Source organism: Strix aluco, chromosome 10 (assembly GCF_031877795.1).
Source record: "Strix aluco isolate bStrAlu1 chromosome 10, bStrAlu1.hap1, whole genome shotgun sequence".
Classification (NCBI taxonomy): domain Eukaryota; kingdom Metazoa; phylum Chordata; class Aves; order Strigiformes; family Strigidae; genus Strix; species Strix aluco.
This window is the reverse complement of record NC_133940.1, coordinates 4,485,541-4,502,429: the sequence shown is the minus strand read 5'-3', so window position 1 is coordinate 4,502,429 and position 16,889 is coordinate 4,485,541. Positions and strand designations below refer to the sequence as shown.

At 52.9% G+C, this 16,889-nt stretch overlaps 2 protein-coding genes across 2 annotated transcripts in view; both read right to left on the bottom strand.

The window, feature by feature from the left end:
• LOC141927756 (glutamate rich 3-like) overlaps window positions 1–1,550 on the bottom strand; it is a 13,020-nt gene extending 11,470 nt beyond the window's left edge. The window contains exons 1-2 of the mRNA XM_074835021.1: window positions 1,506–1,550; window positions 412–609 (exon numbers count right to left, since the gene is read on the bottom strand). Of these exons, the coding sequence (XP_074691122.1) occupies window positions 412–609; window positions 1,506–1,517 (210 nt within the window). The 5' untranslated portion in view covers window positions 1,518–1,550. The remainder of the gene's footprint in view (window positions 1–411; window positions 610–1,505) is intronic.
• Window positions 1,518–16,889, bottom strand: LOC141927691 (uncharacterized). The gene is made up of 5 exons (XM_074834943.1): window positions 16,819–16,889; window positions 16,149–16,215; window positions 13,673–13,740; window positions 13,256–13,560; window positions 1,518–1,651 (listed from the first exon to the last, which is right to left on the bottom strand). The coding sequence occupies exons 1-5, from the start codon at window positions 16,887–16,889 to the stop codon at window positions 1,518–1,520; spliced, it is 645 nt and encodes a 214-aa protein (XP_074691044.1).

The following is a 16,889-nucleotide window of genomic DNA, read 5'->3' as shown; positions in this document are numbered from 1 at the left end:
GGTTCCTACAATTTCCTTTACAGGAGTCAGAACTGGCTGGAGATACAGTGTAACAGAGGAAGTTTTCACACGCTCAAGGCATTTCACATACCCCTCTGAAGTTCTGGTACCAGATGTGGTCAGAGACAGGATCAGATTGACTAAACCAGAAGGCTTTAAGTAAGAGTTCCCATGGTTTTTCTGGTCAAGCACCCTTTTTCCCCCCAGCTGATGAAAAACACCAAATCTTTTAGTATAGAGAGAGACGGGTGGCAGTTACATATTTTAATAGTTGTGAATTTTATTTCTTTCAAAAATTCAGTGAATCTTTATGCAAACTAGGTATACACACCTTTCAGCATTAGGCAAATACACCAACAAGGAAGATTATATACCTGTACATAAACAGAGAAGTAGACAGAGCTAACTTACCTTCCTTGGAGGTTGCTCTGTGTCAGTGGGTACAGTGATGGGACGCAGTTGTCTCCCTCTGGTTACCCCACCTCTCACTGGGTTTCCACCTTTTTGCTGGGGCGGAGGTGGCGCTGGTGTCAGACCGGTGTTAATGATGGGAGATATACTGGTCACGTATTCCACCGCCTTTGGACCTTTGACTTCACTCCTCTCCTCCTGTGAAAACATTTTAACCAGGTTAAATAGGTTATGCAAAACCAGCGACCGAGCGTATTGAACCAACCCTGTTTGACGGCTCTTTACACCGAGTAAGACGCACACTTCTAGAACAATTCCGTAACTCGGTGCTTGCAATTTTGTTCATGAAAAGATTTCTGTGCTAAAACCCTTTCTTTTAATTTGCAAGGCAACAGGCAGGCTGCTTGGAAGCGTCACCCCCACAGGTCTATACAGCACTGTGAGCCGTGTGCTACTTGTAACCGTGCCGAGTTCTGATCCCCAGCAGACAGAGCCCCGCGGCACTGCTGCGCTCCCTCCGCTGGCAAGCGAGTTCCAAAGCAGCCGGAGTCTCCCGACAGTAACATCATTTGGCATCAATTATACAAGATGAGCTTCAAAACGCTTCTCTCCCGTTTGTAGTGGAGGTCTAGTCCTCCTTCAGGATGAAATGCAAACAGAGGCCCAGGGCCCTGAAAAGCAAAAGACACCTCTAGAGAATAAATTCTGCAAACGTCGCGTGCTCTGGGTCTGAGCTCTGCGTCACGTCTGCACAACCTGTGACTGATCCGGCTGTTTTGTCAGCAGGGAGCATTAAGTAGAAAGTGCCAGCAAATTCTTGGAGAAAGGATCGTGCCCATCACAATCCAGAGCAAATGCAGGAGGGAGCTATTCGTACAGTGTGTGCCAGGCAGTGCTCAGCAGCCCTTTACACGTGCCACACCCAGAGTCACCATCCTCGAAAAGATGATCCAGCCTCCACAGCAGGTAAGGGACACACAGTCACCATTCCTTTCTTTTTTTTTTTTTTTTTTTTCTTTTTCACCTGCAAGCACTGACCAGTTCCTTTGCCTTCTGTAGTTTTCCCCAAACAAATTAGTCCACTGGAATGTTACCTTGTGGCTCATCTACAGACTTTGTGAAGTCTTTCTGATGGTTCTTCTGTAACCAAGGTGGAAAACTGGCACTTTGAAGAAGTTCTGTTTTCTTTGAAGAAGAACTTTGTTCCATTCCTGGCTTTGCCACAGACCCACCATAAACTCTGTAAATCAAAAATGTGGAATGAATAGGAACTGTTGCTGTATACTGTTTCATTTGTTTCATTTAGATATTGCCTATTGACAACCATCAAGTCTGCTTCTCTTTACAGCAATAAAAACTGAAACTGAGTTATGTCTGTGTTATTAAGCGGCTTCTTCAGCTGACATAACAGAATTGTGTGGTTGTCACCACAAGTATTAGATGAAGCAGAGGAACTAACTCAGAACTATTGAAATGTGTGTCATGCACTGTTTTCCCTGTTCCCTGTTCCCCCCCCACCCGAGCTTGTTACATGTCTGAAATGTCTTGTGTAACCGCCCAGGGATGGATGAGCATGAATATCGAATCTTTTGTGCTCTGCTCTCTGAGGAAGATATTAATTAAAAGGTTTTGTATTAAGAGTTCAATTTTCCTTTCCTCCTCTCGTTGCCAGTCCAAGTCTGTTGAGCAGTTTACAATCTCTGTAAGGCACGCTTTAATTTGCACTGTAGTTTATTATCTGTAATTATTCATTTAAACTGTCAGACGGTTAGGATGGGCAATAAATTTGCTTTGATAAGTCTCCGTTGTGTCAGGCCTATTCTATGTTGGGCAGGTGCTTGACGTCTCCTTTGATTCTCGGCTGGGCTGGACCTGGGGGTAGTGGGGATGTTTCTGTCTGTGACATCTCTCCAGGAAGCACTTGGGGCACAGCTGCATGTGTGTCCCTTCCTTTTCTCACCTGTCTCTGTTGAGGCAGGGGCCTGCTTTCCTGTGCCCTGGGGCGGGAATTACACGTACATCACTTTTTGGATCCAGATGTCTGGACACATGATGCTTGTTGCTGCTGATTGTGGTGCAGGAGGCAGCGGCAGAGATGGGCCTTCGCGTCTAATAGGTTAATTTTTGACTCAGCTGATTTAGTATTTTGAGTTTGCTACCTTCTCTCCTGCCTGTGTCACAAAGAGGGGGAGAAAGCTGATGCTGGAATACAAAAGGGGGTCTCTTCGCTCCGTGTGATTTTCACTGGATGGGGTGGGGAATGGGTAAGAGAAGATAAAGAGGTATAATTTAAGGCTGTTGCTGCAGACTTGAATTGGGCTCTTCAGAAGGAACATGCTGCGGGAGACAAACAGAGCTGCTGTGGGGATGATGCCGAGAGAAAAGACGCTGGGGTCCCACCACTGGCTGTGAAAGCAGAGGGTGGGTTACTCAGGTCACTTTAAGAGAGGGTTTGAACCAAGAAGGAAACTGACATGCTCTTAAGGAAAAAAAACCCAACAACAACAAAAAAAACCCACAAAAACCCCCAAGTGATGGCAGAATGGAAGAAAGGGGTGTGTTTGTTAAGAACATCTGCTTTTGGCAGGGGTGAACTTGTGCTGCAGAAATCAGTCCCGAGCATGGACCCTCACGAACGTGATGCTGACTGAGGTTCACTGACAGCTGCTGATTATCACTGCCTGGAACTGCAGCTGAAAGGGGAACCCAGAGGGGAAGGAGTGTGTATTTTATGGCCAGTCTTCTGAACTGCCTGCAAGATATATTTCTAGGAGTTAATCGAAAAATAGCCAATCTGGAAGAGATTTTTTTCTTTCAGACTCCTCGGAAGCTCATTCCTGAAACCTGTCAGTCACCAAGAGAGAAAGAAAGTGGGAGGGAGAGAGTGGCTAAGACAAGCCCGAGGAAGGAGAAATGATGACTAAGAAGAAAAAAAGGAGGAGAATATTTTCAAGATGGAAAAGTTAACAGCTTTCAGTAAGAGACTTTTTTTTTTCCTTTTAAAAGATTGTATTTTATTTCCAAGTACCAAAAAAAAAAGTCAGTATAAGTCAGTGTGTGCATAGTGATGATCACAACATGCTCTTAAAATTTCTGAATGGTTTGTGGTTTCCACTTGCTCCAGTACTGGATCTGGACCCCTGCAGGTCCTGGCCCCTGTCTCTAATCAGTGACTCGCTTTCCAAAGAGCAGACAGATCTGTGTGACTTCACAAGACTGACAGGATACGCATTTCATATCAGCTTAACAGGCAGACGTGTTCTGCTTGGTTTGCCTTGTGAGTGCCCCACCTACCACGGCTTGTAGGCACATCGGCAACCAGCTTCCACCGAGCGCAGCTATCGATTGCTCCCAGCACCAGCGACAGAGACTGATGATATTTATCACCATCCTCCTCTCACCAAGTCATTCACAAGGAGTGTTCTCACAGACAGCAGCATTTTGGAAAGTATCTTTCCCAGGCTTCCCACAACATGAGTTCAGCACGCTCCAGTTCATAGAGCTGTGCTGGCTGGGGAAGGAGATCAAAGTGGTCTTTCGTGTGCCCGTCAGTCTCTTCTGTCTGGAGATGTTTGCTTTTAAGCAGAATAAATAGAAACTTATTAAAGCTTGAACACGGGTCTGTATACGAATGGCTGGAGGGTTCACTGGGAAAATTTATCTGGAGAATTCCCAGTGAGAAAATTGCCGATGTTTGTTAAAGGACATAATCTGGAACAATAACATGTGAATATATAAATACATTAATATATAAATATATATCTAAATAAATCAGTGCCATTATGCAAAACACAAGCCCCCCAAAGAGAACTAGGAAAAAAGTATTATCAAAAGATGAGAAGGGTTTTTTTCTGGGTTTTAATACACTGTAGTAACGTATTTTTTCTTTTCCATGATGACAGCAGGTTGGAGAGACAATGAGGCCAGTAGCCCAAACAACAAAACAAACGTGTAATTTGTACTGGTTCACAGGAGCCGGTACAACCTCCTGATGACGGGTGACAGGGACGACAACACAGCGCCAAGCAGCGGTGCCTCACAAAACAGCACCTGCCGCCTTCTCCATCCTCAGTGATAACACAACTGTTATCGAGGACATCTGCAGAGACAATAAAACGCCAGTGTTGCAGCCCAGAAACAGAAAAAGGCTCTCCCAAAGGCAGCTCTCCTGCGTCCCCAGCGCCAGCTCTTCCCAAACACGACCCGCGTGTGTCACACCGACCCCAGCACACGCTCGCCGCGGGGAATCAGCGCAGCGGCTCCCACTGCCAACCCGCAGCAGGCGCTGGTCATCATTCAGCAACACCCCGGGATCCCGCGCAGCTCCTGGGGGACCAACGCCCTCCAGCCCCCGCTGTGCTCTCCGTCCCGGCACAGAGGAAAAGCAGCTGGCCAGGAGTGAAGCCAGTGAGGAGTCAGCACGGGGCTCCCTGTCCCCCCGCTCTCCTCTCCTTGGCCCTGAGCGACACCTTCCACCCCTCCAAACTGGCAGCAGATACGGCAGGGACAGAGTAGTTGTGGCTTCATCACTGGCATTAGCCAGCCTGTGCCTCAGCTTCCTCCTGCGTGAGCTGGTACCAGGGCAGTTGGTGCCTACATCTGGGGAGCTTTACACCAGGCCAGATAACACTGAAAAGTTGCAGGGGAGTCACAAGGCTCTTTTTGCTCAGAGCAGCCATCAACAGGGTGTAGGTACAGGGCCCAGTGACATCTGGGCTGTGGGTAAGCAAAGGCTGAGGGCAGCCATGGAGCGAGGGGCCGGAGTGTCCAGGACCCCATTGCCTGCGGAGCGGCTCACAGCCGGCCCCAGGTTATGGGGTGTCGTTAGGGCTGATGTCATAATGGGGCAGATACAAACCACCCGACGACAGGGTGTCAGAGCGTCAGTGCTGCAGCCGCGCCGCCACCAGTCACTGCAGACATGCTGCGCTCTGTCCCGGGTCTGCCAGCGGCCTCTGAGCCTGCCCAGCTGCCCCCCATCACCTACCAGCTGCCCCAGGCCAGCGTCTGGCAGGGGGGGCCAGGGCCCATGGGGGCCCCGGGGCAGCTGGTGCAGCTCCTCCCCGGCATGTGGCTCAACCCCATGGTGCAGCTCCCCCCTGGGGTGCAGTTCTGCTCCTTGGCTGCTCCCTGTCCCCCTGCCCACAGCTGGGGACAGCAGGTGATGGTGGGGATGCTGGTGCCCCTCCAGCCGATGGGGGTCACCGAGGACAGCATCTGCAGTGCCAGCCCTCACCTGGCTACAGCACCAGGAAAAACCACGACAAAGCGCACAGGTGAGATTTGGGGGTGGCAGAGCCTGCGGGCAGGTGTCCTGTGTGCAGGAAAGCTTGCATGGCCCCGGGGCTGGGCTGACTTTGATTGCTTTTTCAGCAGGGGTGACCATCCCCAAGGCCCCGGCCATGCCCCCGGACCTGCCCGAGCTGGGGTCAGACGCCTTTGCCGAGGCCTTTCCTGAGCTGGCAGGGGACAACATGCTGTTTGAGGACGAGCTGTCTTTCACCGTGGACATTACCGACACGCTTGCCTGGCTCGACGCCGTGGATGGCAAGGACGCTGTCCCTGAAGTCCCCAACAGCCCCTGCTCGACCGCCCTCTTCCAGAAGCTCCTCGAGTATGTGGCAGAGGGTGGCTGCCCCAAGCAGCAACCATCAGTGGCGGGGCTGGGGCACAGCAACCCCTTCTCGGGGGTGGCGACATCCCCCTTGCCAGACCCCGAGGGGCGGCAGGGAGAGGTGGCAGCGGTCCTTGCCATGGGGAGTGCCCTGGAGCCTGCTGTGGAGAGTCCCCTGGAGCATCCTCGGGAGAACCCTCTGCCCAGTCCCCTGGCTGCCCCCCAGCGTCACCCACCCAGCACAGCCGGGCTGACGGAGGAGGTGCTGCGGAGGCAGCCCTGGGTGGTTCTCACCCGCCTGCCCCTGGAGAATCCCCTGAAGGGTGCTCGGGAGACCTCTCTGCCCAGTCCCCTGGCTGCCCTCCAGCGTCACCCTCCCCGCACAGTCCGGCTGACGGAGGAGGTGCTGCAGAGGCAGCCCCGGGTGGTTCTCACCCGCCTGCCGCTGCCCTTCCGTGTCAACTGCCCGGGGGTGCCCGGATTGGGCCGGGCGCATGGCAAGCGGGCCAAGCGCCCTGTGCTGGCCGGCAGCCCCAAGGCGCAGGAGACCTCCCCCCCACCCAAGAAGAGGAAGAACATGAGGGACGTCAGGGGACAAAGGGCCCCACACCCCCGCAGTTGCTATTGACAGCGTGATGGAGAAGGTGTGGAGCACGAATCCCCGCAACATACGACCTGCACCTGCCCGCTCCCGCCCCAGCCCTTTCCCATATCTCTCTTTCTTCCATAATTTATTAAAGGTTTCATGTTTGTTCCACAGCGCCTCTGCCTCGGCTCATTCCTGCAGCGGGAGGCGGGGGGTTAATGCAGCCCCTGACCCAGGTGTAGATCTGACCCTCCACCTCTTCACCCACTGTATGAGGAACCCCCCATGATTCTGGGTGGAGATGTTTAATCACAACATTAATTCCCAGACTCGTTCTAAACGAACTACAAAGAGCTCTCAAAAATCTGTCTGCTCCCATGGAAGCAGGAAAATCCTTCTTTACCTTTGAGAGCAGGACAAAACCATCTGGGACTCGATACGCTCACCCTGCAACAAGGAGGTGTCCGTGCGCTGATTCAAACCCCCTGTTGCACCGATGTTACAAAGCTCGACAAATCGAACACCATGTCCCGTGCCATTTCCAAACATTCAAAAACATTACATCAAATCGCCATAGCTCCTGATGGATTTTCACTTTCTGACCTGTTTAGGTGGATACCATCCTTAAATTTTGCCCTGATTTGAGCCCAGAGGGCAACTGCGCACCACGCAGCCGCTCACTCACCCCTTCCCCCCCAGCACTGGGAAGGAGAAAGGAAGCAAAAAGCTCAGGAATCGAGATAATGACAGGGGGGGCTGGCTCACCCATTACAGTCAGGGGCAAAAGACAGACTTGTTAGGGGAAGAAAACAAGAATAGCACTTGAATTCAAACACTAACACCACCACCACTTAACAGACACAGTGGGACAGTGAAAAGCGTTACGATACCACACCTTAAAACCCCTCGCCCCACCCCTCCCTTCTTTCTGGGCTCAGTTCCATGGATAACGTCCTTGGCTCCATGGGGCTGCCCTTCTCCTCACCCCGTCCTTCTAGCACTCCTGCCCCACGGAATGCACTGAAACAACCCCTGAGAACAGGTTACCTCAGGGCAGGGTGTCTCTCCTCCACTGATGCTTCTACCCCCTGTCCCTGTAAGTGGCAGCCTGCGAGTCTGCAGAGCGGGGAGGAGGAAGGCAGCTGCTGCAGCAGACACGATGCCGTTGCATTCCTGGAACAAGACACAGCAGACAGAGCCAGCAGTGCCTTCTAGTGTGTGCAGCGCACACCAGGTGCCACCAGGAAGCACCTGCAATTTCACACCTGAAGCATAACGGTGATTTCTGGTGAGTCACGTGAACTTCTTCCACTGGAACCATGACTGCCTGCACACTCTAAAATGGTTAGTCACACTCATTGCTTAATAGTTCCTCAAAGTCTACTCACAATCTCCTGGTTTAAGCAGTTATGGATGTATCAAAGCAAGGTTATCAAGCAGACCAACAAAAAGAGAATACCAAAGCAAACCGGACAAGGCTACGGAAGATTTCTTCCTAGGTTCTTCCGTTACGGAGCTTCTGATGGCCTCAGTCAATGGCACAAACATTGGAAGAAGTTACTGAAGGGGAACAAAACCTGCTTAGAGATGTAGAGCTCCAAAAAAAATCTATCCAAGTAGCACTTCCTCTCTCTCTGCCTCCAGTATCACCGACACAAGAACACCCCATCGTTCTCTCTCACACGCACACCTGAGACGCTTGTTGCAGAGACAAACCCCTGCAGGTGAGTAAAGCCTCAGCTCCTCGTAGAGGCAGATCAGATGCAGCAGTCCTGCCATCCAGACCCCTCTCAGCACAGGCCTCCCAACAGCTCTTCAGACACCCCAGCAGAATTCCTACTTCCTAACTGATAAAATTGCTGATGTCTGAATTGTTTTCCCTTACAGCCAAGACAATCTGTTGCAGGAAGCGATGGAGGAAGTAGGAACGACGAAGAGTGAACCAGACCCATGCGATGATGTCCCAAACCTAGCCGGTGCTGGAGTCCAACAGTCAAACATACTGCTCCTGTCCTGAACTTCCATCTTGACAGATGGGAGCCAAGTCACTGAACATCTGGAGGAGTGAAGAAAGCTTTCGGAATGGATAAATGAGTGTTATGTGGGACCTGGGCGTGATGTCAATGGTATGGAATAAGGGGTGGAGACTGTACCGGGTCTGGCTGAGCCGGAATTGGTTTTCCCCTGTAGCAGCCCTCATGGTGCTGTGTTTTATGTTGGAGCTGGCAGGGTGTTGATAGCACACTGGTGCTGTGGCTACTGCTGAGTGGTGCTTACACAGCACCAAGGCTCTTTCTGACATTTTCCCCCCCCACAGTGGGACGGGGTGGGCAAGATCTTGGGAGGGGACACAACCAGGACAGCTGACCCCAACTGACCAAAGGGATATTCCAGACCATATGACGTCTGCTCAGTATAAAGCTGGGAGAAAGGAGGAAGGGGTGGGGGTCACCGTTGGTCCTCCGAGGCAACCACTACGCGTAGTGGAGCCCTGCTTCCTGAGAAGGCCCGAGATCGCCTGTTCATGGGAAATAGAGAATAAATCTGTTTTCTTTTTTTTTTTTGCTTCCGCGTGCGGACCTTTGCTTCGCTTTGCTTATATTAGAACTGCTTTTGTTTTACCCACAAGGCTTGGTTGGGTTTTTTTCCTATCTTATATTCCTTCCCCTCTTTGCCCTGTTGAGAAAACAGGGGAAGGCGGGGGGGAAGTGATAGAGTGACTCAGTGGGTACCTGGCATTTAGCCAAGGTCAAACCACCACACAGTCATACACAATTAATATATCTGTAGGCTTAATGGCAAGTCTTCAGTCAGAACACAGCACATTCACTCTCCCCCCACTAGCACACCTGCCAAAATATCCAGATGTGTGCTCACAAACATGAAAGAAAACATTTTCAAAAATCCCCACACAGCTCAAGTGATGCAGATGAGGTTCGTGTGCTACAGAATTCACTTGTTGGGTACACAAATGCCACGGAGCTGGCTGGGCAGACTCAGTGTTCTCAGAGCAGACTATCTGGCTTCACCTTCACTGGAACACTTCACTGGAACACTGGAGACACCAGGCTCAAAACACTGACCCCACTGAACCGATGAGGGAAATTCCTGCCGGGGTCAGCACAGCCTGAACCTCACCCCAGGACAAGTCCTGCAGCTCGGGGCTGGCACACGGGCTCTGCCAGAGGAGCAGCACTGAGCCTCCAGCTCCTCCCTTTTGCTGGAGATCAACACCAGGACCAGAGGGGCAACAAGAGCAACTGTGCAGCGTTTCTTCAGCTCCCCCAGGTTCACAGCGCTGACGTGCTGGATTGTGCCAGCCAGCTTCACGCTGCGGGAGCTGAGGAGCAGCAGCTGCTGGCTGCTGTTGCTGTGCTGACAACCTCCAGAGAAGGGAGACGAGCCACGGGCAGCAACACCTTCCACCACGGCTGCTGAATCCAACAGACTCCTCAGAGCAACGGAGCAGGTCCCCGCCAGGTGGAAGAGAAGGCGGCAGCCACTGAGACACGAGAACACAAATGCTCGAAGGCTGTATACGCTTGGATCTGCCAAAACCAAAAGGGCCAGGATCGCAGAGAAGAAAGAAGCTGTAAGATCCATTTTTTTTTCCTTCAGGAAGCCCCGGTCTGCACAAAAACACCACCTTCCCGGTTGTGTTCAGCCCTACCAAAATAAAAGCACGCTTACACACTTCAGTGAAGCTCCAGTGCCCTTCTGCGCCTTCTAGAAAAAAAAGAATTTGCTAAATCATGGTTGACACACTTTGGGTTGTTTTGGATGTTAAAGTCTACAAATAACTGGACACAGACAACATAAAACTACCACAGAATCTGACACAGCTGGCAGATGTCCTGACCCTGCCTGAGGCCAGGAGGCCAGACGAGGCGACAGCCCACGGCCCCGTCCAAGCCCACGGAGCTGCGTGTGGCAGCCCTGAGCCTCCCCACGGGGCCCTGCAGAGACACTGCAGAAGGACAGAGCTCACCCCGCTGACCTGGGACAGGAAGGCAGACACGCGCCCAGGACACCTCCGGGTACAAGGGCACAATTCTCAGGCCACAGAACAAATCTCAAAACCAGAAGCTTGATGAACTGTTTTTCTCCCTCTCCTTTTAGAATCCCTACACACGCACACACAGTTTTAATATGATTCCAGGAATTTGAAATGTATGTAAAAATATCTTCTTACAGCTATTATCTCCATACTACAGGTTTGACAGGGAACTCTGTACAGTGCCTTAAAACTGCAAAATAACTTGTCATCAGCTCCATCCACATTTCTCCTCTTACGAGCCTTCCCACCCTGCTCCTACTTCCTTATTTTCTTTCTTTTCTTTTTTGTTCCTAAACTGTGGAATTACAGCGAAAAGCAAGATGACCAAAGATGATTAGGCGAAGGTCACAAGCTGAAGTATGAGAGATTTCCTATCAGCAGGGTTAAATACATCAGGGAGGAAGGAGATATATTGACAGCTGAAAGGTTTGTTCATTTGAGTTCACTCCTACTGCAAATTTTCTGCTAGATCCACTTTTGAGAAAGTCAGAATGTAATAAACAGAGTCATTCTCTGTAGGGTTATTGATGAGGGAAAAAAAAGAGTTATAAGTAGTATTGATTTGGGGTGAAATGGCAGAACGTGACAACCAACAGAGCTTAGTCAGATATAAAATAGAAGGAGTCACACCAGTCATGACAGGATTGTTACAGGAGCCAAATCCTGGTATCAGCCGAGGAAGGGAAGAAGCTCTAAATGGGATCCCCAATGTAAGCCGTGGATCGCTTTACAGAAAAAATAACCCTAAACTATTCATTTTCCTTTTTAATACGTGAGATGGTTTGTATTTCAGCATATTGTCACTGCTGTTTTTCTAAAGCTTTTGAAACAAATTCTTTCCTCCTCTGTAGTATTGTCATTAAATGTCATCAACGCTCTTTTCAAATCTCTGTGAGAGCTACGATTCTCCTGATTTAACAGGTAACGAGAAGATGGAAAAGAGATTGGGGCTACATTTTCCCGAGCAGTCAGTAATGCTGGATATGCAAATCCATAAAAAGAGAGCCCTACAGAGAGGAAATTTTCAAAGGTCCTGGGAAACTCTGACTTTGGTCGATGTCAACAGCTGCTTCCAAGTTCTCAAACTCTGGGTCAGAGCCTGGGGGGCCAAAAGCGGAGCCTTCACAGCAAGCTGTGTACGCACAGCAAGCTCGCTCCCAGCTACACCAGAGCCTAAACCGGGAGGGATCCTAACTGACAGTCCTCTCTTCTAATTACAGAGCTCATTAATTTTACCACTCGAATGACTCGGGGTGAAAAAAGCCCAACAACCACACATTACACCCCGTGAAAGTTCTGTACATTTACCGGTATTTATATAGCGCCTCACTCCCGAGCACAGCCACACCAGAAAACAACAGCAATAACAACTTCAGAACAGCAAGGAATGAGTATTTCTCACCGGTTATTTCACCCACGCACCATTGCTCAGCTTATTGCCTTTTCCTAGACTCTGGACCCCCCAAAGTAATTCTTGAAAGATCCTAAAATGCCTCACAAATGGCATTTGACACAGAAGTAGTTACACCCCCGAGGTGAACGGCAGCGGTGCTGATAACGATCAACATCCCGCCAGGACTCCCTGCAGGCTGGGATGAACCTGCTGCACCCAAGGGAGACACAAACCCTGTTGGGAAGAACCTCTGGCACCCATCAGCTACAGAAATGCCGACAGTCAGCCTGGGGGATGTGCACAGCCTCGGGGAGGAGGGGCCTTGGGACAGTCTCGTTTGTAGGAGCGGAGCCGTGAGCAGGAGGTTGGGGAAGGACAGGGGCTGCCCCAGCTCCGGCTGCGAGGAAGGCACAGGACAGGCAGAACGGCCCCGCCACGCCGAAAGGCGAGCTGGCCGAGAAACCGAGGGGAACGGGGAAAAAAGCCACTGATTAATAACGAGGGATTGGTAGAGACTGCGACGGTTTAAACGCTTGTTTAGCTGGAATCCCATTTCTGTTGGAAAATGGCATTATCACCCCCAGATTGAAAATTCGGAGTGAATCCCATCAGGAGGAGGATGGGTCAGAGCTGCCTGGGCTGAGGCGCTCACGGGAGGAAACTCTGCCCTAAGCTCTGGCAGGAGAAGCAGCCCAGGCAGTTTTTCCCTTGGGCTCTGTCTGCCATCAGCGATGGGATTCAACCATAAAATGGCTCCTTCCCCCACACCAATATCTCACCCCGTGCCGCAGTAGGGATGGGAAGCTGCTCCCAGTGCCCAGCCAAGGCCATCTGGCAGCAGAGCAGTTTAGGCCTTTCCCAGCAATCCCAGTCTCATTCCGGAATCCATCGGAAGCAGTTTGTAATTAAAGGTACCTGCTGGAGATACCTCCCGGGCTCAGGGATTTACAGGGAGAGAGGCAAAATGTAATTAAAACGGCCAGATGAGGCTGGGTCGCTCCTCCACCAGGACAGTGCTGAAGGACGTTGCCTTTCCAGCCCCAAACCGCTGCTCCCCGCCCCCCATTTCAGCTTCCCCCGGGAATTCAGCACCAAGAGCCACCGGACAGCCCGAGGGGGGGTGAAGCCGCTTTTCTGTTTTTTTCCCTTTTCCCCACCAAAGCCCCCGCCGTTCCAGGGTCCCGCTGTACTCACCCAGAGCGGCTGCTCCCTCGCAGGGGCCGGGCGAGGCTCCCTCCTCCCGGGGGTCCCCACGGGGGGGCCGGAGGCGGCGGGGGCTGGGGGGCGGGGTCAGGACGGAGCGGCGCTTCGCTCCCTCGGAGGGCGCCGGGCGCGGGGGGGGCAGTTTCGCCGCTCGCCCCTCCCGGGGCCGGGGCTGTGGGGGCGGCAGGGGGGGGCGGTTCTCGGCGCGGGGCCGGGACGCAGCTTCTGCCCGGCAAAGGCGGCCGGTTCGCCACCGCCGCCGGCACCGAGAGAGCCGCTCCGCTCCGCCCGCTCCGCTCCCCCCGCCCGCCCCGGGGCACGCCACGCCCGCCCCGCCGGGGTCCTCCCGGCCCCGCCGCTCCCCCGGCCCCGCCGCCGCTGCCGGCCGAGCCCCCCCCCCCCCCCCACCAGCGCCGGCCCCGGCCCCCGCGGGAACCTCCGCAGCTGCTGCCACCGCCTCCGCCGCTGGGATCGGGCTGAGGGGAGGGGCGGGAAAGGAGCCCATTGGCAGCTGGAGGGGAGGGGGCGGGGCCAGCAGCCCCATTGGCAGCTGGAGGGGAGGGGGCGGGGCCAGCAGCCCCATGGGCAGCTGGAGGGGAGGAGGTCTCTGCCGAAAGCACCTGAGAAGGGTCTGGTGGGGAATGGGGCCCACGCTCACAAAAAGCTGTTGGATTCATGAGCTCATCTCAAGTGCCTCTATACCAATGCACCAGTATGAGCAACAACCAGGGGGAGCTTGAGGCCATGATGCAGCACGAGAACTATGACATATCAGCTATAACAGACACGTGGTGGGATGCCTCACACGACTGCAGTGCTGCCATCGATGGCTGCAAGCTCTTCAGGAGGGACAGACAGGGAAGGAGAGGCGGTGGAGTGGCCCTGTATGTAAGAGAATGCTGTGACAGCTCAGAAATCAAGTACAGTGATAACGGGGTTGAGAGCGTTTGGATTAGGTTAAGGGCCAATAAAGCAGATCTTGCTGTGGCAGTCTGCTCTAGACCCCCCAACCAAAGCAGTGAGGGGGGATGAAGCTTTCTATAAACATCTGGGAGAAATCTTGCGGTCACTTGCCGTTGTTCTTGTGGGGGACTTTAACCTCCCGGGTATCTGCTGGGATCACAGCACAGCAGAGGGAACAATCCAGGATAACTTCCTCACACAGCTGGTGAGTGAGCCGACCAGGGGAGGTGCCCTCCTGGACCTGCTGCTTGTGAACAGGGAAGAGCTTGTGGGGGAGGTAAAGGTCGGAGGCCGTCTGGGGTGCAGTGATCATGAGATGATTGAGTTTTCGATCCTTGGAGAAACAAAGAGAGGGGTTAGTAAAACTGCCACCTTAGACTTCCGGAGGCCAGACTTTGACCCGTTCAAAGGACTGATTGACAAAATCCCTTGGGAGGCTGCCCTGAAGGAAATGGGAGTCCAGGAAGGCTGGACATACTTCAAGAGCAAAGTCTTAAAGGCACAGGAGCGGGCTGTTCCCGTGTGCCAGAAAACAAGCAGGTGGGGAAGGAGACCGGCCTGGCTAAACAGGGACCTTTGGCTGGATCTCAAGAACAAAAGGAGAATCTATGACCTGTGGAAGAGGGGCCAGGTCTCTCATGAAGACTATAAAGATGTAGTGAAGTTATGCAGGGAGAGCATTAGGAGAGCCAGAGCACACCTAGAGCTCAACTTGGCCACAGCTGTTAAAGATAATAAAAAATGTTTCTATAAATTCATTAACAACAAAAGGAGGATTAGGGGAAATCTCCCTCCTTTACTGGATGCAGAGGGAAACATGGTAACTAAGGATGAGGAAAAGGCTGAGGTGCTCAACACCTACTTTGCCTCAGTCTTTAGCAGTGGGACTGGCTGTTCCCTGGACACCCAGCCTCATGAGCTGGGAGATGGGGAGGGGAAGCAGATTGAGGTCAGCACAGTTGAAGAGGAGGTGGTCAGAGACCTGCTACACCACTTGGATGCACACAAGTCTGTGGGACCGCATGGGTTACACCCAAGGGTGCTGAGGGAGTTGGCAGATGTGCTCGCCAAGCCGCTGTCCATGATTTACCTGAAGTCATGGCTAACTGGGGAGGTCCCATTGGACTGGAGGGTGGAAAATGTAACACCCATCTACAAGAGAGGCAGAGAGGAGGATCCAGGAAACTATAGAGCTGTCAGTCTGACCTCGGTGCCAGGGAAGGTCATGGAGCAGGTCAGATATGTAAAGATATGTAAGATATGTAAACTCACTAGTGAAAGACAAAATATAATCAGTAGTGAGGAGAGAACGTACCCAACTTCCCTTGTTCAGCCTTGTTCAGGCTGAGAACCCAAGTGCCTTGTTAGAAACTCCCTTGGTTCTCCCCTGAGCCCTGGCCAGGCTTTGGGTGGAATCCAACAGGAGGATGAAACCAGATGTTTCTGCTCAAAACAAAGGTGCCAGCTATTCTGGGTGGCTGATTTTTGGTCCCTAAGGCTGGACCCGCTCACAGCGACTTTGGGTGCCTCAGCTACGGGTGGACACACCGCGTAGGATTTCCCGCTCGCCGGGACAGGCTCAACAAATCCTCGCTGCACCCGGGGCTGCCCAGCGCCTGCGGGGCTGGATGATGATGATGATATATGCAAGTGGTGATGTATTTCTCTTAATCACTATTCTCTCTCTCTCGTGCAGTAATGATTTGATGCATCACTCTGTATTTTCCTGTTTGTTGCTTTAAGTGCACTGTTCTGCTTCTTCTTACTGCATGTTTTCTGTATTATGCTGTTACATTATTTGGTTATCCCCAGTAAAATACGCCTACTCTTTCCGGTCTGGTGTCCGAGTTTAATCGGTATCCTTAATCAGCAGAACAGTGTCACTGGTGGGGGACAGGGACACCATGATGTACTTCTAGACGCTGCCGGTGACAGTGGCACTGGGGACCGTGGGTGCCGCTGACACCAGTTTGACCACAGGCTGGACACTGGGGACAGTGGTGGTGCCAGGGGAGGTGGCCTGTGGGCACTGGGCTGGGGCTGAAGGTTGTCACCTGTGGGGCAGGGGGACAGCGTGTGGCACGGGGACAGTGTGGGGCATGGGGACACGGGGGGGCACAGGCACCATCAGGGGTGTGGGGACCATGGGGTGACATGGGACAGTGTGGGACAAGGGAATGTGGGGGGACATGGGGACAGTTTGGGGCATGGGACATGGGACCATGTGGGGTGTGGGGACAGCGTGGGGACATGGGGACCATGGTGGGACATGGGGGGGCATGGGGTCCATGGGGACAGTGTGGGGATGTGGGGACAGTGGGGGGCACAGGGACATGGGGACAGTGTGGGGATGTGGGGACAGCGTGGGGACTCGGGCACCATTGCTGCCACCGTGCTGGGGACCCCAGGACCCTTGGGGTGACACGGGTGACAGTCCCCAGCTGGGTCTGGCGCGAGTGCTCGTTCAGGGGCTTTCCTACCCCCCAAGGCTCGGCTCACGCTGACTCCAAAAGGCAGTTTATTGTCACAGAAAAGGGCCCTTTCCACCGCGACTCCACCGGGACTTCCACCAGGACGTGGGTGGCACCAACCTCAGACGGGGTGGCAGGAGGCTGAGGGCGTCCCTGCCTGTATGTGGGGGTGGCGAAGTCACCGTGGCCAT

Coding starts and splice junctions, on each gene's coding strand:
- LOC141927691 (XM_074834943.1), bottom strand. CDS start 16,889: ATGGCCACGGTGACTTCGCCACCCCCACATACAGGCAGGGACGCCCTC. Junction 13,741..16,148: donor GTGCCACTGTCACCGGCAGC/GTCTAGAAGTAC, acceptor CCCTCCCCTCAG/CCCGATCCCAGCGGCGGAGG. Junction 1,652..13,255: donor CGAGGGAGCAGCCGCTCTGG/GTGAGTACAGCG, acceptor TTTGATTTACAG/AGTTTATGGTGGGTCTGTGG.